Here is a 27893-nt window from a genome sequence, read left to right on the forward strand (position 1 = left end):
AAAGTTTACAATTATGCAGCAAAAAATTTTATTTGCACAATGTTTTAAAATTCTGCAAAATTTAGCAAATTATATTAATAAATAAATGTGGCTCCAGCATGGCAGTGGGGAGCTCAGGCCACTGGCTGCAATGAGATGGGACATCAGCCTGAAGCCCCCACCTCCTTTGGTATAGGGACTCGGCAGTGAGGCTTCACCTGATCCTGACACGGTGCAAGGGCTGCGCCTGCTCCACAAATACCCCAGGTCCCTGGCCCTCTGCACCAGGTGTGGGTGGGCAGGCTCATCTCAGCAGGATCCAAGTGCGGATGAGCTTAGTGTGGGGAGATCTAGGTGTAAGGTTTCTGTGTGGGGCAATCAGGGTGCGGGCAGCTCAGTGGGAGATCTGGATGCACAGGGGCTCACTGGGGGATTCCAGGCGCAGGGGCAATGGGACTCTGCGAGGATCCAGGTGAAGGTGGTTGGGGCTCAGCAGGGGGAGTCTGGGGGTGGCAGGTTCAGTGTGGGGGTCTGGGTGCTGGGGGAGTGAGGCTTGATGGGGTGGGGTCCATGTGCAACTGGTTGGGATCAGTGAGGTGGGGGCCTGGGTGTGCAGGGCTTGTTGGAGGGGTCCATGTGTAGAGGGGAAGGGCTTGTCAGAGTGAGAGTTCAATGGGACTGTTTAATGGGGGAGCCCCAGCTCTTGCCAAGGGGATGTCGCAAGCCAGACTCCTGCTTTCCCCAGTGATTCCCCTATCCCCTTTTCTTCTCCATTCCCACCCTCACTCCCACATTCTCTTCCCCCTGATCTATTCCACCCCCCCTTCTTCCCCATTGTCTCTTCCCTCTGCCACTCCTTCCCTCATTTCCCTCATCTCCTCTTACCCAGCCCCACTGCGGTCACTCACTGTTGTACACAGAAAAGGAGCACGACTGTCACTAGGACCCAGGAGGTGGCATTCAGCTTCAGAGTCAGCAGAGCCCAGACGCAGCTCTGCGCTTGCAAAAATTGGGGTGGGAACAGTGGCACGTAACCCCCTGTGCCCCCCAGTGCCTTTCCTCTGTTTGGAGGGGGGTAATCCCCCACAAAAAATGTGTCCTTGGTCACCCCCACCCCACGTGGCATCCCTTTGCTTCCCTGCCATTTTCTGCAGGAATTCTACGAGGGGACATTTTCTGCGGACGTGCAGTTATGCAGAATCCCCTCAGGAGTATTATAATTTAATTTGGGCTTCTATCTCTCGTATTAATTTTGATATTTTAACAATTCTCTTTATAATTCCCATAACAGTTAGCCATTTAGGCTTATGTTCTATCAAGAGCAATAAACATACTTTTTGTTCTGATGTAAATCTACCCTTAATATGAACAATAAAAAAAGTTTTCTACCCTCATTATAATACTGGCCACAATGGCCAAATATTATGAGGACTACAAAAGGGAAGCATTAAAATAATGGGTTTAAAGTATTAAGTCCTGATCCTGCAAACACTTACATATGTGTTTAATTTTATGTATGTCAATAGTCACATTGACTTTAATGGGACTATTTACGTGTGTAAGTGTAGCTTAGCAGAGACACTATCCCAGCACAGCCATGACGAAGTGTTGGCAGAGAGCCCCTTCCCACCCCCAACTCATCTGCCGAGGTTGTGTCTGCTGGGCCCCCCAAAGCAGCAAATTTGAGAGCTAACACCCACTACGATGCTTGCGGCAGCTCAGACCTCTTAAAACTATTTTGCCAGGCTGTCTGCCACACATGCAGAAATCACTGTATCAGTTACTCTCAAATCATATTTTCAAGATTTACTTCAAAAGCCACGAGTGCTAGAAATATAATTTTATTTTCAACTAAAGCTGAAATTCTAGTGTCATCATGCAACTTCAGGAGCCAGGGTAGTGCTTGTAGTGCCAATGTCTTAATCTCGCCTTGACACTCCCAGAAGGCTAGGTTGCAGTCTTCTAGCCAAATGCTAAATAAAGCATTCTTGGGCATTGCAGCTATTTGGATATCCAGAAGCAGCAAAGGTTCCAGCAGGACTTCCAAATTGTTAGTCAAGGGAAGGAGTAAATATAACCTCTGCCATTTTTCTCCAGTACTCACCCCTACCCCCTGAACACCAACCTTAATTTTGTCTGTCTTGGCCACTCCCTAGTTTTGGCTAGATACTGAGAAAGCTGATCAGCTGTTCTTTCTGTGTCTAATGAAATGGTGATGCAGATTGTTGTCTGCATTCTAAGGCACCACAGCCCAGTTAATTCACTGTGTCCCCTAATGGTCTCTCCTAATTTGTATTGGTAAAGGTGACAGAATAGAACCCTGTGGCACCCACTGGAGAGATTCTCAGACCAAAAAAGTAATTGACTAAAACTACCATCTGAATACTCAATGGAAAAGAGAAATGGGGCAACTCAAGCGAATTAGCTAATCACTGGCATAACCCATACAGATGTTAACAATAATTTATGGTTAATTGTGTCAAAGGCAGGTAATTGATCTAAAATAGCCCTCATGGAGACTTCCTAATCAATCACCACAAGGAGGCTGTCCATAAATGAATCTGGAACTATCTTTGCACCATAGGCAGACCTAATCTGGCTAGAAATTGTGCTCTTGGCCCATATGCAGGATATCCTCTGAAGAGGATTTTGCTCGATATCTTTAAGGTGTACTGCTGTGGTCACTTCATCTCAGTGCAAGTAACATTTCAGAAAAATAACAAGAATGTAATTAAGGGCACATATTGTGCTGACAGATTAAATCTTAAGTGTGAATGAGTCTTCAGGACCTGGTCATATTAGTAGTATTTTATTTTTAAAATTTTCTTGGAATGCCTTTTTTGAATTGCTATCTGGACAGCAACCAAGGACAGGTAACAGATAATTATAGACTGTAGCATCTGCACAGGGCAAAATAGGGCATTTTTCTCTACTGTTTAGTACCTTGTACACTCATTTACACCTGTGCAAAGTGAAGTCAGAGCACTTTACACCCACTTTGCACTCACTTTATACAGGTGTAAATGTGACTACTCAAAGCATGAGGCAGTATAGAATCATGTGCATGGTTTCTGCCCCAGACATTATATAGCTAAAGGGTAGAGGATAGGATGTAACAAAACCACAATGATTAACCGTCAGTGTTTGTTATTATCTCTTGTTAGTCCCAGGATTTTTGAGGCTGGATTTCTTTGTTATTTAGTAAAATAGTATTTGACAGGAGAACTAGTCATTTTAGGTCTCTTGGAAGAAATGTGCTTTTGGTGTGTTTTTGTAGTTAGGGTTTTTTGGTTTTGTTTTTTAGTTGTTGTGGGTTTTTTTTAAGGAACTTGAAGGAGGTAAGGGGAAATACTGTGTCAGTTTAACATCTCATCTGAAGAGTGGAATCTTTTATAGAAGAACTCTTTCCTTTAGTACTTCATTGCAATGTCAGATTTGGGAATTAGGTTAGGTCTTGCATGAGACTTGTACCCTTAAACTTCCGGTCCAGAGGGAAGAACATTTTCTACTGAGTTGTACTGACTCCATATTAGTGTGTGCACTTATTTCAGCAACAGCAGTATACTATCAAGTGGCTGAAATATAAGGTTTATGAGCTATGGCACATTCCCCAAATAGAAGTTACAGTAGTGTAAAAACACCTAATTTTTATAGACTATCTTGGCTCACTCAGATTAAGGTGATGTTTTACTGAAAGCTGTTCTACAGTCTTTACTTAGGATTTTCTTTATTTGATGGATCGTGATGAGCTGAGCTACAATTTTTAATCGAGTTTCATTCAATAAAGAAAGGTTGTCACAGATTTTGTTAAGAATCCGATAGTTCTTCATGAGGTTGTCTCTGCAGATCTCCACTGTGGGTACATGAACACAGCAAAAAAAAAAACCCAAAAAAATAAAAATCCCAAGCCCATGGCAGTGAATCTAATCAACTGATTGGGGCTCACAGGGCTTGTGCTGTGGGGCTAAAAATAGCAGTGTAGAAGTTCGCGCTCAGAGACTATACCCCCTCGCCATATTGTACCAACCCATTTCAATGCAGTTAGCCTTTTGGGAAGTGTACACATACCCTTCTGTTTCAGCATTATGGAACTAATTTTATAAATACCTGTAACTTTCCCTTAGTTCCTTTCTTATTCTAGCCACACCTCTGAAATTGAAGGGAAGGAAACTGAGGAATAGTTTGGAGTAGGGCAAGTGGGTATCTTCTTGAATATTGGCACAGTGCATTCACACAGCATGTTGATCTGTTGAGGCAACATATTCAGAGAACAAAAGTTACTGTGGCTAGTAGCCTCTTTTTTCTTCTTTATTGCAGGTAATAAAATTCAAATTCTTTTCAATAAGCAGTGGATTGGCAAATATATATAATTTAATACAATTTTATTCTTGAGATTTTAAAGAAATCTATATATCAGTAAACTAAAAAAGTTCAACAACTAGTAGATATGTTCATGTAATAAAGGATACTATGAAACTTACTCCAATTATACTTTCTTTTTAAGTGGTGGGTTAGATAGTGACTCTCTGTTTACAACATTTTAACATTGGCTTGGAGCAAGGATACACTACAGCTGTATAGAAAGTGTGTTTATAAAGGATTAGAAAAAAATACAATTAAATAAATAATAATAGGAAAATAACATTAAGATTAAACTGACAATTTCAAGCTTTTCATGTACCAAACATATATTCCCATTATAAATGAGGTTACATAGAAGTGCAGCAAATTTCATAATGATATTAAGATAGCCTTCACATACTAAACCAAATCATAACATATGATTTAAAAAATACTGTGTGTGTAAAATGGAAATTAAGTGGTTGAGAACACACATGGTCTGAAAGATGTTCTAGAATCCAGTCTAGAGCTGACAACACTTCTATATGTGTATCCTTAAAATCTAACTAATCAAAGCAACTTTCTGTTTTCTGTAAATAAAATACGTAGATTTACTGCCTCACTGACAGAATAGTTTAATCAACAGAAAGTGATTTTTGACAAATGGCTACACATGTGGCACCCATTACGTCCCAAGAATCTTTATTGTTAGAGGTTACATTTCTCATGTAACATCGTTACTAAATCATACAGATGTTATACGATAACCAATGCTAGTGTTTTCCCCTCCTCATTTCCCATTTTGTTTGTCTGACCAGCAAGTGATTTTGGACAATTATTTCCTTGACAAGTGCACAGAGGGATGCACTGGAGATCAGCTTTCATACACTCACATTTCCTGCTGACTCCACGTTCAGTGTCTGTGCTGTACAGGCTGATGTTTGACCTTGGCTGTTTCAGATAACTTTGGTTCAAAGTGGCTACCCAACCAAGGTCCCAGCTATGACTACTATGGATTCATAAACTCTCATTTGGCATTGCAACTGTTTCTGCACCATCTATCAAAAATATGCTTTTTGAATTCAGACTGTCGTAGCAGGAAACGTTGCTACTTTTTACAGTTTTTAATGAAAGGTACATCTCACTATGCCTTATGCTCTACTCCTTTCTCCATGTCAGTATGGATGTTTTAAAGCTAAATTCACCTAAATATGAATAAGCACCACTCTTATGACCGATTTCTCCTCCCAGTCTAGCCACCTTTCCTTTACAGAGATGATTTTTAGCTCTCAGTAGATTGTCTGTCTTGTTCTTTTAAAGGCTTGATTTTAGTCCCAAGAAAGTCAGCCCAACCCAACGTAGCAGTCCGCCCAATGAGCTATGTGCAGTGGCGCTACCCACCACTCTGCCTCGTGATTCTGTCTGCAGTCCTCCACTCCCCAGAGCCAGTCACAAGGCAGGGTGCCTTAATTCTCCTCCTCTTCATGTAAAAGCAACTTATTTGATCAGAACATGTCAGAATAATTATGTTGTTTGCTACTCTACATATCAAACTAGGGCAGAGAAATTATTTAACTGTCCATTTCCCAATCTTGAGCATATCACTCACGTTGTTTCAGCCAGTTACAGTTTAACATGAAGGGAAACATTTACAGGCAATTTCTTCCTCCTTCTTGGTAAACATATGTACTGAAATGAATCATTCTCGAGTTCTGGCTTTTGCACAAAGAGTAACGTACATAAAGGTGTAAGTTATTAAAATCCTAGGGTTACACTAGTAGAAAGCAAGATGTGTGGGTTCACCATGACTCATCACTGAATGATTCTAATAGTGGTGACTTGAACATATCTACTGGCTGGAATAGGATATGTTCAAGTAAGAGGGCAGTGATAAGAATATTCACTAGTCTCTACATTACAGTGTGATTGGGTGAAGATTATTAGTGTGGTGAAAATATTGAGTAAGAATGTCACTTGACTGCACTGTAAACTGTGCACAGGTAGTAGTTAAAATCAGCACTATCGGTGATGAGTCATGACCCACCCCAAATAGCTAATAAATGAACATTTAAGGCACTCACCTGTGATGTGCCCTGACCACCAGGCTAAAGAGTCAGAGTTTCCTAGTCTGTGGCCCAATGAATATTTAATTATTTACACAAAGTAGAGCAGGTCTAACAGCAGACATTGAAAGAGAGATTCTGTTGGTTCCTAACAGGACTACTGGCGATTCTGGGTTGGTGCTCTCTTAGGTGAGATTCTGCCCATCAAAGAGCAGTGGCACACATGTACACCAGCCAGCAAATTAAAAGTGCTATCGTTTGCCCTCTCATGAATAAGATACTGCAGACAGACTGCATTTTAAAATCCACCTGTCACATGTCTGGTTTAGTAATCATCATGATAATTCAGAGTAGTCTGCCCATCTTCAGGATGAAGCCAGTCACACACATTGACTTTCTCTCATGACTGGTACCAGAGCTGTAGTAATATGAGTGAGTGAGAGTGGGTGAGGTGATTTATCAAGGGACTGACAAGCATTGATAAATTATCGTACTTTAAAGAAAATCTTCAATATGGTCATTTACAGATGACCATATTTTAAGAGGTTTGTTTATATAAAGCCTTTCCCTCTCCTACCCTAGTAAATTACACATTTATTACAAAAAAGTACATAGAGATTGTGTACAGGCAACTTTGTTTTTTTTCTCATTTGAAACCATTCAAACATTGTAAGTTCAAAAGTTCAGTTCAGATGTTATTAGATTCCCATTTGGCTTAGGGGAACATCTGTGGACAAAGGAGCAGAGAGGAAAAATCTAATGGAAAAATAGAGTGAAAATGGAGCAGAGTAGGGGAAAAAAACAACTAAACAGAGACTTTTAAAAAAGGAGCAGATAAGGAAGAGAGAGATATTACAGTGAAAAAACTAATACAGTATTAAAATGTGTGATTCCCAAATGTCAATTATTCTGAGGAAATATACATTTAAATTACAAGAATTATGAACTCAAATTAGTATGACAGATCCCAGTCATCATGTCAGAGGGCCACTCCATGAGGAATTTTCTCATCCATGAGTGAGAAGTGGAAAAGAATATTTATGACAAGGAAACAATTCTAGTTGTAGTCATTACTAGGAATTATTTAAACAATTCCATACTGTGAAAGAAAACATGTATCCTGGTTTTAGGAGACATAGCTTAATTTTTAACAGAAAATTACTAATGTTATTATTTGTTTTTTGTTTGTTTATCATAGTGCCTAAAACCCCTAATCATGAACATAGACCCCATTGTTCTAGTCCCAAAAAGTTTACAATAAAAAAAATGTGTTGCCCACCTTTTTGAAAATTGTTTTCTTTATCCTGATAAATATTTGATGGCTATCTTTGGTTATGGGATACGACAAATCTTTATATAACTATATCAATAAGTCCCATTGTGACATTGATATTCGTGGAAAACACTTAATTTTAACTAAGGCTTTTTAAGCCTCTTCATGACTGCCTCATACATCTCTGCTCCGCTCTTCTACTATACTTGTACTCTCCCCGTGCACCCTCTGCTCAGCACTTTCACACTAATTTTGTCTCCTAGTGATGACTCCACACCTCTTTTTCATGATGATTCCTGTTTCTGGATCAGCCTGCTCTATCAGGTGCTCCCCATTTGCATTCCTACATATTTTCAATAAATTGTCAGAACATGACAACTCCAATTATTACAACCCAAAATTCCTGTATATAAAACATTGGGAAAAATAAAAATGAAATAAAAATGATTTTGTAATTTTTTGTGGGTAAAAACACTACTATTTTGCCATCTGATTGCACCCTCAAATCAAGTAGATGTCTAAATGCTAGCATTTGCATCCACAATTAATTCTAAAATTTAATTCTAAAATTTTGTACCCAAATGCTTTCCCAAGTGCTTTTTTGCCTCATCTCATGCTTTGTCACCATACCTATCCCACCCACGAGCTGATAATGTCTACTCACCTGTTATTTATATACTCTGTATTTGAACCTTGTCTCAATGCTATATCTGCAAAGCTGTATGCACATCTACAAGGCTATATAAATTGTAATAGAAACAATCACATATTTGATTTGGTTTATTGTAATAATGTGAGATTTTATCTTAAATTATTAAATGTATTAAGGTACAATTTATGTTACTGCTTAAGTTCTTTTATCCAAATTTCTTTCTTTTGTTTTTTTTTAATCCAAAAGCATAACTTATTCATTAAAAAAAATTATTAAGCACTTTTTCCTAACTTTTTCGCCTCTGCAGAATTTACAGAAAATTTCAGTACCTTTTAAATCCTCGTCAAGTTTACAGTCTTGCTGGAAATGGACCAATGCCAGGGTAAGTCAAAGGCTAATAGCATTACCAGGAACTCATTTAATAAAATACTGCATAATTAAATAAACAGCCTGATACACATAGATATGGTATGTTTTGAATGTGTCAGCAGCACATATTTATGTATTAACTGCAGAAATGACAAAAATAATATGTGAATGTACATATATAAAACTACACAGCATATATGTGGTATTGATAGCCCAGAATGCAGTGTCAAATCTGTACTCTGATTCCCCCATCACCTCATGACTGCCTCTAATGTTCCATATATCTCATCAGCCTCAAAAAGCTGTGGTAGAAATATTTCCTTCTGTCTCCTAACTATGGAATATTTTTCCCAAAAAATGACACTGGCCCTAAGGCATGCCTACCTGGAGCCACCGGGAACAAAAATGGCAGTTGACATAATTTAGAAGAGCCTAAGGGCTTATCTAGGTTATGCTGGCTGCAGCAGTCCCTCTGGTTCTCCAATCTACCCCTGACATGTCTCTTCCCTGCTTCTCCAACTCCCAGTGGAAGAAGCAGAATGGGTAGAATATAACCAACTAGAGTGACTTTAAGTCACTAAGAATGGTATGGTAAAGAGTTTCTGCCATTGCTGCTTACATTATGAAGGCTGGAGATTCAGGGCCTAAATCTCCTTTTATACCAGTGTAAATCAGGTGTAAATCCATTAATATCATTGCAGTTTTATATTGATGTAAAATTGGTGCAAGTGAGGGAAAATCAGGCTCAGGCTTTTTTAAGAGTTGGGTTTTCAAGATGTGTTGCATTGTGTTGGCTGTTTCTTCTAAAGGAAAATAGAAACTTAGAATCTGTGGAATGGAGAAAAAATATATTGGAAAAAGCTTGAAACTTTGGGATCCATTATATATTTTTTCCTGCCTATGATATTCTCCTGCATCTGATGCAAAGGCAGGTGTTTGGTTTTTGCTTTTATTGTTTTGAGGAGTTTGGTGATTTTTTTGTTTTTCATTAAACTCACCTTGGGGCATAGACCAAACATGAATGGATTGGGAAATTATAGCATGCTATATCGGGAGTTATTGCTAAATCTTACAAGGGCATGACGAGCACCCTCACCATTTTACTCCTTCAGACCCCAAACTTCAGATTGAGTACCAACTTGACAGTTTTTAAAGCTACTGAAATAGCTTTCTTCAAACTTAGCTTGCTTTGTAATTTTCATTGAGACTTAAAAATCAAACCAAGTCTGGAGCCTCTGTGTACTGTACATGGATTCCTCCTGAGGGTCGAAATGACAGTCTGGACCTATACATAGAATGCTTCCGTCGACATGCACAGGCAGAAATTGTGGAAAAACAACATTGCTTGCCTCATAACCTAAGTCGTGCAGAATGCAATGCCATCCACAGCCTCAGAAACCACCCTGACATTATAATCAAAGAGGTTGATAAAGGAGGTGCTGTCGTCATCATGAACAGGTCTGACTACCAAAAGGAGGCCGCCAGACAACTCTCCAACACCAAATTCTACAGGCCACTTCCCTCAGATCCCACTGAGGAATACACTAATAAATTGCACCATCTACTCAGGACACTCCTTACACTAACACCGGAACAAATCAACATACTCTTAGAGCCCCGACCAGGGTTATTATATCTACTACCCAAGATCCACAAACCCGGAAATCCTGGACGCCCCATCATCTCGGGCATTGGCACTCTCACTGAAGGACTGTCTGGATATGTGGACTCTCTACTCAGACCCTATGCCACCAGCACTCCCAGCTATCTCCGTGACACCACTGATTTCCTGAGGAAACTACAATGCATTGGTGACCTTCCAGAAAACACCATCCTAGCCACCATGGATGTAGAGGCTCTCTACACAAACATCCCACACACAGATGGAATACAAGCTGTCAGGAACAGTATCCCTGATGATGCCACAGCACAACTGGTTGCTGAGCTCTGTGCCTTTATCCTCACACACAACTATTTCCAATTTGATGACAATATATATCTCCAGATCAGTGGCACCGCTGTGGGCACCCGCATGGCCCCACAATATGCCAACATTTTTATGGCTGACCTGGAACAACGCTTCCTCAGCTCTCGTCCACTCATGCCCCTTCTCTACCTTTGCTACATTGATGACATCTTCATCATCTGGACCCATGGGAAGGAGACTCTGGAAAAATTCCACCACGATTTCAACAGCTTCCACCTCACCATCAACCTCAGCCTGGACCAATCTACATGGGAGGTCCACTTCCTAGACATCACGGTGCAAATAAGTGATGGTCACATTAACACCACCCTATATCGAAAACCTACCGACTGCTATGCCTACCTTCATGCCTCCAGCTTCCATCCCGGGCACACCACATGATCCATTGTCTACAGCCAAGCACTGAGGTACAACCGCATCTGCTCTAACCCCGCAGACAAAGACCAACACCTACAAAATCTCCACCAAGCATTCTCAAAACTACAATACCCGCACGAGGAAATAAGGAAACAGATCAATAGAGCCAGACGTGTACCCAGAAGCCTCCTACTGCAAGACAAACCCAAGAAACAAACCAACAGGACTCCACTGGCCATCACCTACAGTCCCCAGCTAAAACCCCTCCAACGCATCATCAGGGATCTACAACCCATCCTGGACAATGATCCCACACTTTCACAGGCCTTGGGTGGCAGGCCAGTGCTCGCCCACAGACAACCTGCCAACCTGAAGCATATTCTCACCAGTAACTGCACACTGCACCATAGTAACTCTAACTCAGGAACCAATCCATGTAACAAACCTCGATGCCAACTCTGCCCACATATCTACACCAGCGACACCATCACAGGACCTAACCAGATCAGCCACACCATCACCGGTTCATTCACCTGCACGTCCACCAATGTAATATACGCCATCATATGCCAGCAATGCCCCTCTGCTATGTACATTGGCCAAACTGGACAGTCTCTATGGAAAAGGATAAATGGACACAAATCAGATATTAGGAATAGCAATATACAAAAACCTGTAGGAGAACACTTCAACCTCCCTGGCCACACAATAGCAGATCTTAAGGTGGCCATCCTGCAGCAAAAAAACTTCAGGACCAGACTTCAAAGAGAAACTGCTGAGCTTCAGTTCATCTGAAAATTTGACACCATCAGCTCAGGATTAAACAAAGACTGTGAATGGCTTGCCAACTACAAAACCAGTTTCTTCTTCGAGTGATTGCTCCTATGCATTCCAGTTAGGTGTGCGCGCCGCGCGTGCACGGCATCTCGGAACTTTTTTACCCTAGCAACTCCGGCGGGCTGGCTGGCGCCCCCTGGAGTGGCGCCACTATGGCGCCTGTTATATACCCTAGCCGGCCCGTCCACTCCTCAGTTCCTTCTTACCGCCTGTTACGGCCAGTTGGAACTGTGGAGTGCTCTCCGTCCTCCACTACCCTAGCTCTCGCTAAAGGTTTTTTGTATATAGTTCGTTCATAGTACGTGTAGATAGTTGTTATAGTTAGTTAGTTAGGTTTTAGTGATAAGGTTAGGGGGGTTTCCCCTCCCTTTCCTCCCCTGGTGCGGGCTCATGCCCAAGGCATCGGGCTTTAAGCCCTGCGCAATCTGCCAGAGGTCTATGCCGATCGGGGACCTGCACGACGCCTGTCTTTGTTGCCTCGGCGAAGGTCACCGGACAGACAAGTGTCCGATCTGTTCCGCCTTCAAGCCGAGAACACGTAAGGAGCGGGACAATACAGTTAAGCAGCTCCTCATGGAGGCGTCGCTGCAGCCCCCGGCACCGGCCGCGCCAGCACCGAGAGCCTCATCGGTGCAGAGCGCACCGGCTGCTCCGAGCCGCTCCGGCACCGTGGCACCGCAGCCTCAGCCAGCAACTGCGAAGTCCCGGCACCGCTCCCTTTCGCCTGCTAGGAAGCGCAGGCTGGCAAAGGCGATCGCTCAGTCCCGAGCTGAGGACTCAGCCAAAACTATTGCGCCACCGGTGGCCGTGCACCAGGTGGGCACCGGCCCGTTGACTCCGGCGCCGCAAGGGCCGTCGAGTCCGGCACCGCCACGCTCCCCGGCACCGTCCGGCTGTTGAGCCACGACTACCATCGACGCTAGAGACATTCTCCGCGGCGCATGAGCCGATACAGCTCGTAGAGGCACCGAGCCTCCGGCCCCCGGCACCGCCGGTGCGGGCTGTCGCGTCCATAGGAAAGCTGGCGATGATGATCCGGCCGCCCTCCACGGACCGCCGACACAAACGACGCTCCCGGTCACGCTCCCGGTCCCGACGAAGGTCGCCATCCCATCGATCCCGATCTCGGCGCCGCTCGCCGTCCCGGTACCAGTCGCCATCCCGACGCCGGTCGGAGTCCCGGTACCGTTCGTCATCCCGGTACCGGTCGCACTCCCGGCACCGATCCAGGTCCCGATCGCCGTCGCGTCGGCACCGCCGGAGGTCTCCGTCCCGGCACTGTTCCCGGCACCGCGACTCCCGCAACCACTCCCAGCACCGCGGATCCCGCTCCCGGTCGAGCTCCCGGCACCGGTCGAGCTCCCGGCACCACGGTGGCCGACGGTCTTGGTCACCGTCCCGGTACCGGATGGACAGGCACCATTCCTCAGCACCGTCTGCGGCCCGCGGGGTTGAGCGTAAATACTCAGTTCCCCCGACGGGCTATGAGTATCTTTATACCCACCCGACCCCGGACTCATTGGTCGTGCAATCGGTTAACGACCGCGAGAGGCACGGTCAACCTGCACCTGTGCCTAAGTCCAAAGATGCCCGGCGCATGGACCTGCTAGGCCGCAAGGTCTACTCGGCAGGCAGCCTACAGATGTGCATCGCCAACCAGATGGTCCTCCTCGCCAGGTACGTCTTTGACATCCTGATGTCCCTGGCGAAGTTCACGGAGCTCCTGCCATCAGCCTCCCGCCAGGAGTTCGCGGCGATGTTGGAGGAGGGAAGGAAATCATCTAGGTCCTCCATCACGGCCGCCCTCGACGCTGCGGACTCCGGAGCTCGGACCTTAGCCGGCGTGTCGATGCGGCGCATCGCCTGGCTGCAGTCCTCCACCCTGCCACCGGAGGTGCAATATACACTGCAGGACCTGCCCTTTGACACGCGGGGTCTCTTCTCCGAGAAGACGGATTCCCGGATCCAGACCCTAAAGGACGGTCGCGTTGCCATCCGCACCCTGGGGATGCACACGCCGGCGACACAGCGCAGGTCTTTCCGGCAGCAACCCTCCCGGCCCTTCTACCAGCAGCGCTATCGACCGTACAATAGCCGGCGACCGGCTCAAAATCGCCGTCGTCCTTCCGGCAATCGGCGTAGCCAGGGCCAGGCCTCTTCCAAGGCCCCTCAGGGGGCCAAGCAGGCCTTTTGATGGGACGCTCGAGGACGACCCATCACTCTCCCTACCGGATCCTTCCCCTTTATTTTACAACCGCCTTTCCCATTTCTTTTCGGCGTGGTCCCAATTAACAACAGACAACTGGGTGCTTCAAACAGTCCAGTCGGGATACCGCCTTCAATTTGTTTCGCCCCACCTTCCCACCCACCCTCCCTGTCCCTCTTCAGGGACCCCTCGCACGAGCAAGTCCTCTTACAAGAGGTTCAGACCCTGTTGAGCGTGGGTGCCATAGAGGCAGTGCCTCAAGACAGGCGGGGCAGGGGATTCTACTCCCGTTATTTTCTCATCCCCAAAGCGAAAGGGGGGCTACGTCCTATCCTGGACCTTCGCGAGCTGAACAAGTACCTGCTCAAGCCCAAGTTTCGCATGGTCACCTTGGGGACCATCATTCCCTCTCTGGATCCGGGAGACTGGTTTGCCGCCCTCGACATGAAGGACGCCTACTTCCATGTCGCGATTTATCCTCCTCATCGACGTTACCTCCGGTTTGTGGTCAACAACACACACTACCAGTTCGCCGTGTTGCCATTCGGGCTCTCCACCGCACCGAGGGTATTTACCAAATGCATGGCGGTGGTTGCCGCAGCCCTCCGCCGTCGTCGGATACATGTCTACCCATATCTCAACGACTGGCTAGTTCGCGGACAGTCTCAACAACTGGTGATGGGCCAGTTGACAGGCATACTGTCCCTCTTCCGACGACTCGGTCTTCTCATCAACGCCGAGAAGTCCACCTTGACCCCGTCGCAGCGGGTAGAGTTCATTGGAGCGGTCCTCGACTCCTCGCTAGCCTGGGCTTGCCTACCTCGATCTCGACACCAGACGATGGTCTCCCTCATCCGGGACCTCGTCTCCTTCCCGACCATGACGGTGCGCTCCTGCCTCCGCCTCCTGGGCCACATGGCATCATGCACCTACGTCACCACGTATGCGCGGCTTCATCTCCTCCCATTCCAGACTTGGCTCGCGTCGGTGTACCGGCCGCATCGAGATCCCATCGATATGGTGGTCACAGTCTCCAGGCCAACACTCGAGTCCCTCACCTGGTGGCTCGACCCGGAGATTGTCTGTGCGGGAGTCCCGTTCCATCCTCCTCGCCCGTCCGCCACTCTGACCACGGATGCCTCAGCGCTCAATTGGGGAGCTCACCTGGGCGACCTTCACACCCAGGGCCTGTGGTCGCCCCAGGAGCTCGCTCTGCACATCAATGTCCGCGAGCTGCGAGCGATCCGTCTGGCATGTCGCACCTTCTGCACCCACCTGCAAGGCCGCTGTGTGACAGTGTTCAGGGACAATACAACAGCAATGTTCTACGTGAACAAGCAGGGCGGAGCCCGCTCCTCCCTCCTCTGCAAGGAAGCGATGCTCCTGTGGGACTTCTGCGTGACCCACTCTATTCACCTAGAAGCGTCCTTTCTTCCGGGAGTACAGAACACGCTGGCCGACCATCTCAGCAGGTCTTTCTTCTCCCACGAGTGGTCTCTCCGTCCTGACGTCGTGCACACAATCTTCCGCAGGTGGGGGTTTCCCCAAGTAGACCTATTCGCATCCAAGGCAAACAGGAAGTGCCACCTGTTCTGCTCGTTGGATGCCTTCCTGTATTCCTGGAAGGATCACCTCCTCTATGCCTTCCCTCCGTTCCCGCTCGTCCATCGAGTATTACAGAAGCTTCGGAGGGACAGAGCCACTGTCATTCTTGTAGCTCCGGCCTGGCCGAGGCAGCATTGGTACTCCCTGCTGCTCGAGCTCTCCGTTCGGGATCCCATCCCCCTCCCGTTGTGGCCGGACCTCATTACTCAGGACTTCGGCAGGCTCCACCATCTGAGTCTCCAGTCCCTCCATCTTACAGCTTGGTACCTGAGTGGTTGACCCACGCAGAGAGGGACTGTTCAGCGGCAGTTCAGCAAGTCCTCCTAGAGAGCAGGAAGCCTTCCACTCGCTCCACCTATCTGGCGAAATGGAAGCGGTTCGCGCTCTGGTGTGACCAGCGGGGCCTCAATCCCTTTGTAGTCCCTGTCCCGACCATCCTGGACTACCTCTGGTACCTTAAGGAACAAGGTCTTGCGGTCTCCTCCTTGAGAGTTCACCTGGCAGCAGTCTCCGCCTTTCGTCCATCCGTGGAAGGTCGGTCCATCTTCTCCAACCAGATGGTTTTCCGCTTCCTTAAAGGCTTGGACCGCTTGTATCCGCCGGTGCGGCGTCCTGCCCCGACCTGGGATTTGAACCTCGTGCTGGCCAAGCTGATGGGTCCTCCGTTCGAGCCCTTAGCCACGTGCTCCTTGCTCTACCTCTCCTGGAAGACGGCCTTCCTCGTCGCCATTACATCAGCGAGACGAATCTCGGAGCTACGCGCTCTGATGGTTAGTCCGCCATACACCGTCTTCCACGGGGACAAGGTGCAGCTCCGACCACATCCGGCCTTCCTCCCAAAGGTGGTGTCAGCCTTCCACCTCAACCAGGAGATCTTTCTCCCAGTGTTCTTCCCGAAGCCGCATACCTCGCCTCGGGAGCAGCAGCTGCACACCCTCGACGTCCGCAGGGCGCTCGCTTTCTACATCGAGCGGACTAAGCCCTTCCGGCGCACGCCCCAGCTGTTCGTAGCGGTTGCAGACCGCAGGAAAGGCGAGCCGATATCCTCTCAACGGATTTCCTCCTGGGTCACAGCGTGTATCCGGACCTGCTACGAGCTTGCTCGCGTGCCACCATGCCGCCTCACCGCTCACTCCACGAGAGCGCACGCCTCGTCGGCTGCCTTTCTGGCCCATGTTCCCATCCAAGACATCTGTCGAGCGGCCACCTGGTCTTCGGTCCACACCTTCGCCTCCCACTATGCGTTGGTGCAGCAGTCTCAAGACGACGCAGCCTTCGGCTCCGCGGTATTACACTCCGCCACGTCTCACTCCAACCCCACCGCCTAGGTAAGGCTTGGGAATCACCTAACTGGAATGCATAGGAGCAATCACTCGAAGAAGAAAAGACGGTTACTCACCGTAGTAACTGTTGTTCTTCGAGATGTGTTGCTCCTATCCATTCCAGACCCGCCCTCCTTCCCCACTGTCAGAGTAGCCGGCAAGAAGGAACTGAGGAGCGGACGGGCCGGCTAGGGTATATAACAGGCGCCATAGCGGCGCCACTCCAGGGGGCGCCAGCCGGCCCGCCGGAGTTGCTAGGGTAAAAAAGTTCCGAGATGCCGTGCACGCGCGGCGCGCACACCTAACTGCAATGGATAGGAGCAACACATCTCGAAGAACAACAGTTACTACGGTGAGTAACCGTCTTTTCTCCTCCCTTGGTTTTCACACCTTAGCTGCTAGAAGAGGACCTCATCCTCCCTGATTTGAGCTAACCTCGTTATCTCTAGCCTGCTTCTTGCTTGCATATATATATATACCTGCCCCTGGAAATTTCCACTACATGCATCCGACCAAGTGGGTATTCACCCATGAAAGCTCATGCTCCAAAACGTCTGTTAGTCTATAAGGTGCCACAGGACACTCTGCTGCTTTTACAGATCCAGACTAACATGGCTACCACTCAGATACTTGTGTACTGTACAGTAATTGTAGTTTATATTTTACTTTGTAACATTTTGTCAGATAACTTGTGATGATATAAAGAGAGAATGTGTTTTAAGGCACAAGCACAAGAGGGCAGTATTAAGTGCAGACTCAAAGCCCTAAACTGGGAGTCTCAACTTTCAAACGCCGTCTCTCTTTGAACCATAACGGTGTTTTTTTGAATTTCTCTTCTAATTAGGAAACTAACTGTTTTACTTAGTGTTTCTTTGAAGAAATTTCTAATCAATTTTCAAGCAGGTATTGCATTTAATTAAGTTTTTTTTATTCACTCCATAGAAATGAATAATCATATGTTTCCAGGTATCTCTTACCAGCCCTTCTTCATTCAGGCACTAGAGTGTGGACTGTATATAATTTGTCCCTTTTACAGGAAGTTGGTTCCGTGAAACTCCAGACAGTTGAATAAACCCATTATCTAATTCATTTACCCATTTTTGTTTGCTTTTTTTGTAGGCATTTTATCAAACACAAGCCAATTATTTTAGATTGTCAGTCAAAACTTTATATTTATTAAATTTCACCACATATTGCATTTCAAGTAAAGGGAAATATGGATGGGAGTTGAATACCACAACGAGAAATAATCAAGACGTATACACTTCCCACCACTATTACTAAATCGAAAAGGGCTATATAAATGCAACATAAATATTTATTTTATTCACATTTTTCATGATCACCATAATCCATTTAAATTTTCTCTCTTGGGACTATTTTATTGAGCATTTCATTTCACTTCAAATATGTTTACCGGACTTATGTAATGTTTATATTATTACCGTACACTTTTGTTGTTTTCTGTTCAGTTATTATTAATTGAAAGTTTTCAGTTTATTTTCACTGGAGATCTTTGTGCTGTTAAGAACACTGAACAAATATGCAAGGGAACCAGGAGAGTAGGAAAACCCCAGATTGCAGAACGGGTCTGAAGCTGTAGCACTTTGTGGAAGTAATTAGAACCCACTGGCTGGATCCCTCAGCCTTGTCTCTATGATGGAATGCCCATAGCCTTTTCCCAGTGCATATTGCCTCAGAGGGCCCATCCACAGAATTGAGCTGCTGCTGCTGCAGTACCAATTGAACCTCAGCCCAGACGGAGACAGGGGCAAAGTTGGCCCATTAATGGAATCTTATATCTGTAATTTTTTGAAGAGTTTAAATAAATTCTGGAAACAGTGGATTCAGCTTTCCCCACTAATTCTCTCTTATTCAACAAAGCATTTCAGAAGGAGATTGTACCTTTTAGAACAATAGTTACTGTGCATATGATAATGAATCTGCTGAAGAGTTACAGGTTAGGAGAGGTCAGTGTGTTGGATCTGCTGCTGCTCTCTGTATCCTGACTGGGAAATGCTCAGGTAATCTCGGAGGGAGATATTCTATAGCAGTTCAGAGGATGGATGGAGATCTCCTGTGTAAGTGATCAGGGGTCTCAAACACTGGTCCCCAGGCAGTCTTCAGCCACCACTCGGCCGCTTGCTTTTACCAGCAGAGAGTGTGGGCTAGTGGAGCACAGCTCACCATAGGCACCATCCACCAAGCTCCCCACTGGAGGAGATTTATGGCCTCTTCAATTGCCTCAAATTCACTGTTTAAGCCAGAAAGAGGCACAGAAAGTTGTCTTAGCAGCTAGATGAATCTCTGGGTGGCTGCTACATTGAATGATGCCTTCTCACCTGACTCTTGAGCCCTGCCTTGTTTCTGATTCCTGCCTTCCTGTCCTGTTCCTGGTCCCTCCCCTCCAGCCTTGTTTCAAATCCCTGCTTCTACACCCCACCCCCATTTACTCCGTCTCTGACACTTGGCTTGACTCTGTCTCCTCTCTGACCTCTGGTTCACTGATCTGAGCACTAGGCATGATCACCACTGCTCTGACTACTGGGTCTAACTGCCTACGTCCCAGTCTACAACATCCTGGCGGCGTCTCAGACTGGCTAAGCTATTGTTTTCAGAGCTGTGTGTGGTTGGGTCTATCTCAGTTTAAGATTGAGAGCACTCATGTACATAGTGTAGATAAAAACATATACATGATGTCAATAAACAAATCACACCACATCTGACTCAGGGACATTAGTTTCTCACCAAAGACCAGCTGCAGGCTCCCAAAATCAACTGCTGCTCAGCCTAGGAGCAGCAGTTCTCTCAGCATTGGCACATTAATTAATGGTTTAGACATTCTTTATTAGGGAGAAGAAAGATAAGGGTGCAAAACCCTGCAAATGCAGCGGCTGAAGACAAGTATAAAAGGTACTGCACAGTTATAGACTGCCACAGTTAACAAAGTGACATGAAAATTGCCAGGCTGATATATTGTGTAATTTGTGACTAGCACCTGTGTTTTTAGCCTTGAAAAGAGTTTCCGTGTTTGGTTGTTATATCTCTATAGGAGCCTTCTACTTCTGTCAACAACTGTTATTGTGGATTTAATGATCTTGAAGAATCTGAAATTCAGTCATCATTCACCTTACAGAGAGGTAAATACTAGTTGGATGAATAGGAGTTGGACTGTAGACCACATGACACTGTAGAGAGGTCACCATTTATCAAAGGCTTTGTCCATCTGAAAAGACTCCATATTACATTCAGTGCTTTATTTGAAATGTCTAATTTATATTATTTTATACCTGATAATGGGAATTATGTCCACAAAAACTGTACTTGTGTTAACTGTCTTAAGCACTTAATTTGGTAAAATGTCATTTTTAGGAATTCGTATGGAAGTTTGTACCACAAAAACTTTCCCTACCATCCACTTAAAAGACATCATAAGTCTGCAGCATGAATCCTCACAACTTTCTCTGTAGTACAGTGGGAAATCTATAGCAACTTGACCATTGTGACTTCACAAATGACAGAGCTATTTTGAGAATGAGAGTTTTTCCTTGATTATTGAAATCCATTATCGCAGTGTGTTCATGCTCATTTTGTTGTTACACATCCAGGGATCTATGGGGCCTTTCAGAGAAACTCCAGAACTGTTTCTTAGAAGGCAAACGTTGCCAAGTAAAGGTGGTGGTGCACAGCCTTCCAAACAAAATTGTGAGTCCATGATTTTTCTTAAGGATTGCTCCCTTTAAAAGCAGCAAAGAGTCCTGTGGCACCTTATAGACTAACCAACGTATTGGAGCATGAGCTTTTGTGGGTGAATACCCACTTTTACAGCTCCAAACTGACACAGCTACCCCTCTGATACTTGCTCCCTTTAAAGAGTTATGTTTTACCCAAAGAAAATCTGTAGCCTGTCATGGCCCCCTGCTGCTGTCATAACTAAAACCCTAATAATATAATACAAGTGGATAAAGACTCAGAATAAATGGTAGCAGGTGTAACTTAAACCTCGTCCATACGTGTATATTTTCAACAACTTGTTTTCCCTGTTGTTCAATAAAGGAAGGGAGTATATAAAGTATTAAATACACAGATATGCAGTACATACCCTGTGTTACCTGACAACTGAATTGTTTATATTAAAGTATTTTTCACAGAATCATGAGACACCCTCCTTGTCTGTCCAGAGTGCCAAAGCTCCCATCCAGGTTTTTTTTTTAATTAGCATCTAAATTACTGTAATCTCCTCCTTTCTGGCCTCACTACTGTAACCTTGTTAGTATCAAGTCCATTCAAAAAGTTACTGCCAAAATCATCTGACTCATTGCTTCAGTTCTGTCACCCTGCTCTTTGAGACCCATCACTGGTTCCTTTTCTCCATCATATCAAATATAAATAGAAGCTGAATATCTCCACCTTTAAGGCATTTCACAGCTGAGCTGCGCTCTGCCAACCAGACCCATTAGCTTCATGCTCATCAACCACTGTCTTCACTCCAGCAACTTATTTTTCCAGCCTGCAGTACATTAATCTCCTCCCACAAGCAACTCCGTAGTTTCTTCCATGTGTTATAAACTTCTCTCCAAAATCTGGAAAGTGATATTTTCCTTTTACTAAATCCTTCCTTAAGACTGATTTCTGCTGTGCTGTGCACAGAACACTGTCTGTTAATGGCTAGGCAGGCGGTGAGCTACATTGTTTACACACCTGATCTATATGTAACATGTTCATACCATGGTTATCTCAGTTTCCCTCTCCCCACTCATCCTTGTTTTTCATCCACCTCTTGTGTCTTGTCATTAACTTAGATTGTAGGCTAATTATAACATGTGATGTCTTTTTACTACATATTTGTACAGTGCCTCTTTACTATGTGTTTGGACTCAGGCATTAATTAGGTTAAATGAATTTCACTTAAATGGAGGTCATTTATTCTACATCAGAATTATCCTTTCACGTCCATGTTTGACTGGTGGTGTATCACTAATTAGCATATACTGCCCTGTACCTTTTTTGTTTTGTTTTATGTGATAGATTCCCAAATAGGTCCGTAAATCTGATTTAAGGAAAACACAGTATATTTATGGACTGGTATAATATCCACATCAGTGGCCAACATTTTCAACTTGGATGACTTATGTTGACCACCAAAATATGAATTTAGACCCTGACCGTAAAATGCATTCTGCATGAGCAGAAGCCTTCATCTGTATGGAATCCCTTGAATTAAGTGTGGTTCCACACAAGTACAAAAGATCTCCCTGTACACAAAGCACTGAAGGATTGGGGTCTTATAGTTGCGAATACGTTATTAAATTAGTTATCTAATCTGTTGTGTTGAAAACTGTTGCACCCTTAGTTTGCAGACAGTGCTGTCTGAAAATCAGTATTTTTCAACTATTCAGCTGCTTGGCACCCACATACCAGTTAATCTTCTCACATTAAAATATAGTCCTCAGGAGAGAAATATTTTGCCCCTCACTGTAATAAACTGCATGTTTAATTAAAGTGATTTTATTAGAGTGATTTACTGTAATTATCATCTCATGAATAGTGTCTTTTCAGTGTAGATAACACTGTAACTGAGTGTTATAATGAGGATGGAGTGTGTGCTGTCCAGTTACACAGCCAACTTGAGCCAGCTTTGGCAGTCTGGACGGAGAGAAAAGCTGTGTTTAGTTTTCCATTCATAGAATAGAGTCCAGAAAATAAGCAATTTCAGTCATTGATATTCATGTTAGCATCCAATTTTTGTATGGGATAGTAAATATAATTAAGAAGTAAATATTTCCACAACCTAATTGCTATGTCTTTGGGCTCTGTTCTGCTCTATGGGTGCTTGGTTTAAGGGGGTTTAATGATGAATTAGATAGAAAAGATACATCAGTTGGCTTAAGTCAGTTAATCCCAGGATTCTGTGTATAGAGAAGGAGAAACAAGTAAGTAGCAGAGATCACCTGGAAAGGGGAGAAACCCGTGGGGTCATACGCTTGCTTCAGTGGAAACCTGCTAAAATCTATCTCTAGTTTATTCTGAAGAAGTAGTGACAAGGGTGAGCTTTCCTCTTCTTCCCCTCTCCACTCTCCCCCATCCACATACTGCATCAAGGTAAAAACGCCAACTGTATTTCTGTGTCTGACTGAGATATTAGTTACATTACTTACAAGTAGCAAAGACATGAAAGAGCTATGCAGGTCATCTGAGATAAGTGCAGGTATAATCTGAGTACAGTAGAACCTTGTAGTTACGAACGCCAGAGTTATGAACTGACCAGTTAACCACACACCTCATTTGGAACTGGAAGTGTGCAATCAGGCAGCAGCACAGACCAAAAAAAGAAAAGAAAAAGCAAATATGGTACAGTATTGTGTTAAATGTAAATTACTAAAAAACTAAAGGGAAACTTTTAAAAAATGATTTGACACGGTAAGGAAACTGTTTTTGTGCTGGTTTCATTTAAATTAAGATGGTAAAAGCAGCATTTTTCTTCATAGCAAAGTTTCAAAGCTGTATTAAGTCAATGTTCAATTGTAAACTTTGAAAGAACAACCATAACATTTTGTTCAGAGTTACGAACAACCTCCATTCCTGAGGTGTTTGTAACTCTGAGGTTCTCCTGTATATGATTTATGCTAGACTTTAGAGAAAAGTTGTTTTAGAGAATATATTAGAATTTTAACACGTTTGTTGGTTCAGTACTATTTTATTATCCCTCCACCTGTAAAGCCAGCCTCCTTAGTTACCATGAATGTACAGATCTCAGAGTAGCTTGTGTGTACAGGTTTCCGAATGAAAGTAATAGTAGTAATTTAGTTTTAATAATGTTTAAAACAGTTTTTCTATAAATCAGATTGTTGAAATTAGCTGGAATTAGACATTAATGCTGTAGCTGATACAGTACATACACAAAACAGATAAAGTTATAATAATAATAATAATAATAAATAATAAAAAGCAAAAAATGTGATTAGAAAACAACCCAATTGCAATGAGTATTTAAGTTTGCTTTCCTTTTCCAAACATGTGGGCCTAATCTGCCCTGGGAAAAACTGTTTTTAAAACCTGTTCAGGACACCATGGTTTAAGCCACAAGTTTTTAAATTGGTTGGAATTTTGTAGAGTAGGCCCTTGTGTTTCATTCTCTTTTTGGCTCTTTGACCTTTTCTGCACTAGAGAAATACAGCATGCTAAATAATATTTTACTTCTTCAGTTGATTGTGACAAGCCTTGCATTCACACACACAACTTTTCAGTACCAACCATGCTAAAGTACCAGTCCAAGTGGACTATGTGTTATCAGGGTCAGTACTATCTGATCTTACATCATTCCAATCTCAGCCACTTCCCTGCCATTATGGTTGCAGACTGGTGGTAGTCCTCAGCTACTATCCCATACGGCATTGCTGATCTTGTGAAGTTTCCATGCAGAAAGCTCTGCTTCCAGGAGCTGAGCAGGAACTGTGTCATAGGTATTTAAAGGCCATTACAACTGAAATGGTTTAAGACAGAGCTAGTGTGGATGTGAGACAAATCTTCAAGTGTTCCTAACGTGATTCTACTCGGCTAGTTTGGAAACACTACACTATATGCTCTTAAGCCAGTTCAATACAATTGGCTCAATTGCAAATGATTCAGATCTTTAGTGAAGATGAGTTATGTGATTCAGCAATGCTTGGCACAAGGTATTGTGTGAGGTGGTATAAAAACAAGTAGTATCTTGTATAGAAAGAATGCATGAAATGTTCTTTTAATGGCAATAATTTTTTAAAAGCAGCAAAGAATCCTGTGGCACCTTATAGACTAACAGACATTTTGGAGCATGAGCTTTCGTGGGTGAATACCCACTTCGTCGGATGCAAGTAGTGGAAATTTCCAGGGGCAGGTAAATCTGAGAGTATGATCTACTAGCAAACTCAATATGGATTTTGGTAGAGAGAAATTTGATAGTATGATGCATATTTTTAAGCAATCCAGACAACTATTTCTTATAGTCTGTTTCATTTCTCTGGGGATACCTGATGTAATGGATGTTTGCCCATAATAGTTAACAACAGGCTTGCAATATGTTTTGTATGTATGTAGTACTAGGGTAGGGGTTCTCAGAACAAATTTGTTGGTGGCCTCAGATTGCGGCTACCAACTCTTGCTGGTGGCTGCTCTCACACTTTTTCCTAAAATACTTAAGTAGCTTTAGGAAAAACAGATAAATATGTACATATACACATGCAAATCATTGTAATTTATTTGTTGATAGCTCATAAGTCTGTTGTTACTTGTATATTTATTACTATCACTTTTATCACTTTTCACAGCAGACTTACTCAGCCCTGGCAAGCCTGAGGACAAATTAAGCCCTGGATGGGGGTCAGGGGAGGCAGCGGGGGCCAGGGGCAATGTAAGTTGGTGGGTGGGGGACCGGGGAGGCAGCAGGGCGCTGGAGCCCAAAGCCCCACGGCCGGAGCCTGGGGCCTGCCATCTCACAGCCAGAGCCCAGGGCTGGAGCCCGAAGCCTGCTGCCCCACCATCCCCGGACTGAAACCCAAAGCCTGAGTCCACTGCCACTGAGAAGGTGGGGAATTCACTGGCTGGCTGCTCCTCCAGTGTTATGCCCCCGATGTCTCCAGAGGGGGGCATAGCCTAACCCCTGCTGGTGGCCCCAGCACCAACACCAAGGCGGTGCATTCAGGAGCAATGGAGCGGAGGGGCCACTATATTTCCCCCGACCCTCCATCACAGTCCAGGAGGCTGTGGCTGCAAGAAAAGCCCCTATTGGCCACATTTGAGTAACACTGTACTAGGGGAAAAAATACATTACTGGCAGATGAGCAGTCCTGCTTTTATACATCTAGTCTTTATCAGCTATCTTTAATGCAATTTTAGAAATCTCATTATATAATGAACAAAATGAATTCTCATTGGTCGTATCTCTATACAATGGTGATGTAAGTCGGAGCATAGAGAATTGAAATGGCTGAAAAAATACATACATATACAGTTATTTTTAAATATAGATCCACTATAAATTAAGTATTTTATATTTTTATTTAACTGTGGCTATTATAGGTAAAGCAATGGTAACTGGACAATTTTCTGAGCAAGTTAAGGATAGTAGGTGTGATTCTCATGTACAGTAAGGCTCATTTTAGTGTTCTGACAGTGCACAGTACACTTAAATTAAATGTAAATTTACTTCCACTTTAAGGCTACTTTATACTGCCACAGTGGTCTAAAGGGGCCTTTGTATAAATGAGAATCAGGCCCAACATTTCCGTCAAACTGTTTAAAAAATATCTGTTCTGTGGATTGGAGACTATAGGTGCCAGTAACATTCTAATTGACTAGAGAAATCTTGATAGACCATATTTATACCTTCCTTTAAGCTATGTTAGCAAATCCATCCCATTCCTTATTTACAATGATGACTTTTACTGTGTTTGAGTGAAACCATATGAGAACCATTATTAACCATTAATGCAGGATTGAAAATTGTATTTGTAGTTAATGGGCTGTATGTATACATTCATTTATTCAAAGCCAGAAGAAACATTATGTGAAGTTCATGATATAACTGTAAAGGTTCACTGTTTGGAAAAGTTACTGTGTATAAATATAAGATATTTCAGAATAGACCTGAACATTCATTCAGAATATGGCTGATCTAACATACTTCTGTAATTTATATATTCCAATTATATTTGTTTATATTTGTGTGTTTGTGGGGAGGATACAAAGCAAAACTGAAAATTAAACCTGGGTATTAACATTTGCGACATGTGCACAATCACTTTAGCACCGTAGCTTCTTAACATTTGTCCTGCCATGATTTATTTGTAGAACTAAGTGAAGGTTACAGGATTGGGCTCTTAAAAACAAACAAATCTAGGATATTTGAATTTTCCTGCCTTTGTTTTCATAATTGGTCTAAATTATGTATTTGATGACTTATTGAGTATGTGCAGGATATTTTTTGATGAGTGAACAAAACATCGTTTGTGTTTTGTACTTTGGAAAAGGATAAGCTATACCACCAGCAAAAATGATGTGATGAACAAAAAGCTGCTACAAATATGAATCATTAAACATGGATTTTCTTAGATCACTAAGCTACAGCTATTTTTAAGTTTTGTTTTGGTTTATTTTGCAGTGGGTCTGGGGTGCACATAGCTAGGTGTTTAGGTGTCTCAATGTAGATATAGAAAAGGCATTTTATAACCACATGCCTCTGGTAAAATTCAATTTTTAAATAGGACAAATGTAGAATTTTAGACCAGGGATTCCCCGTTCTTTCCACAGACCAACTGATTCAAATTTTTCATATTCAGACTTCTTCAATTTGTAAAATATTACAATGTTCTAAACTCAAGAATGAATGTGTTCTAATTAATTGGATTTATTGGATAACTTTTTTTTTTTTGGATCTTGTTTGTTTTCTGTCTCAAAAGAAAAAAAATCAGCATTGTGGATACAGGTGATATTTATTGGGATGTTCAACTTCCCAGTTTTTATTTGATGAAGCATGTATTTCTTTTATATGACAAATCACAAAGATTAGGCATCATAAAACTGAAAGACTCATAATGTATAACTGCTTTATTTAAATTAAACAAGTACATTTACTTATTATTTTGCAGGTTAAATTTTTTCCGAGATGTTCCTGACTTCCGGGTACTGGCGTGTGGTGGAGATGGAACAGTGGGTTGGATCTTGGATTGCATAGGTAATGAGGAGGTTTATTTATATTTGCTCTTGAGCTGTTATGTTTTGAGAGTCCCTTTATAAGACTATATCTCATTTATCTGCTTGTGGAGCCAACAATTTCAAATATTTCAGTCACTTAAAATGCTGATAGTTAGACACTTTGAAGTATGAAATCCATTATCTTTTAAAAGTTATTGTAATTGAAAATAA

At 43.6% G+C, this 27893-nt stretch overlaps 1 protein-coding gene across 2 annotated transcripts in view; it reads left to right on the forward strand.

Annotated features, from left to right (window-relative positions):
- DGKB (diacylglycerol kinase beta) overlaps window positions 1-27893 on the forward strand; it is a 534249-nt gene that overhangs the window by 230571 nt on the left and 275785 nt on the right. For both annotated transcript variants that reach the window (XM_045008243.1, XM_045008242.1), the window contains 2 exons: window positions 8616-8690; window positions 27617-27702. In XM_045008243.1, the coding sequence (XP_044864178.1) occupies window positions 8616-8690; window positions 27617-27702 (161 nt within the window). The remainder of the gene's footprint in view (window positions 1-8615; window positions 8691-27616; window positions 27703-27893) is intronic.

The sequence above is a fragment of the Mauremys mutica genome, chromosome 2, assembly GCF_020497125.1.
Source record: "Mauremys mutica isolate MM-2020 ecotype Southern chromosome 2, ASM2049712v1, whole genome shotgun sequence".
Taxonomy (NCBI): domain Eukaryota; kingdom Metazoa; phylum Chordata; order Testudines; family Geoemydidae; genus Mauremys; species Mauremys mutica.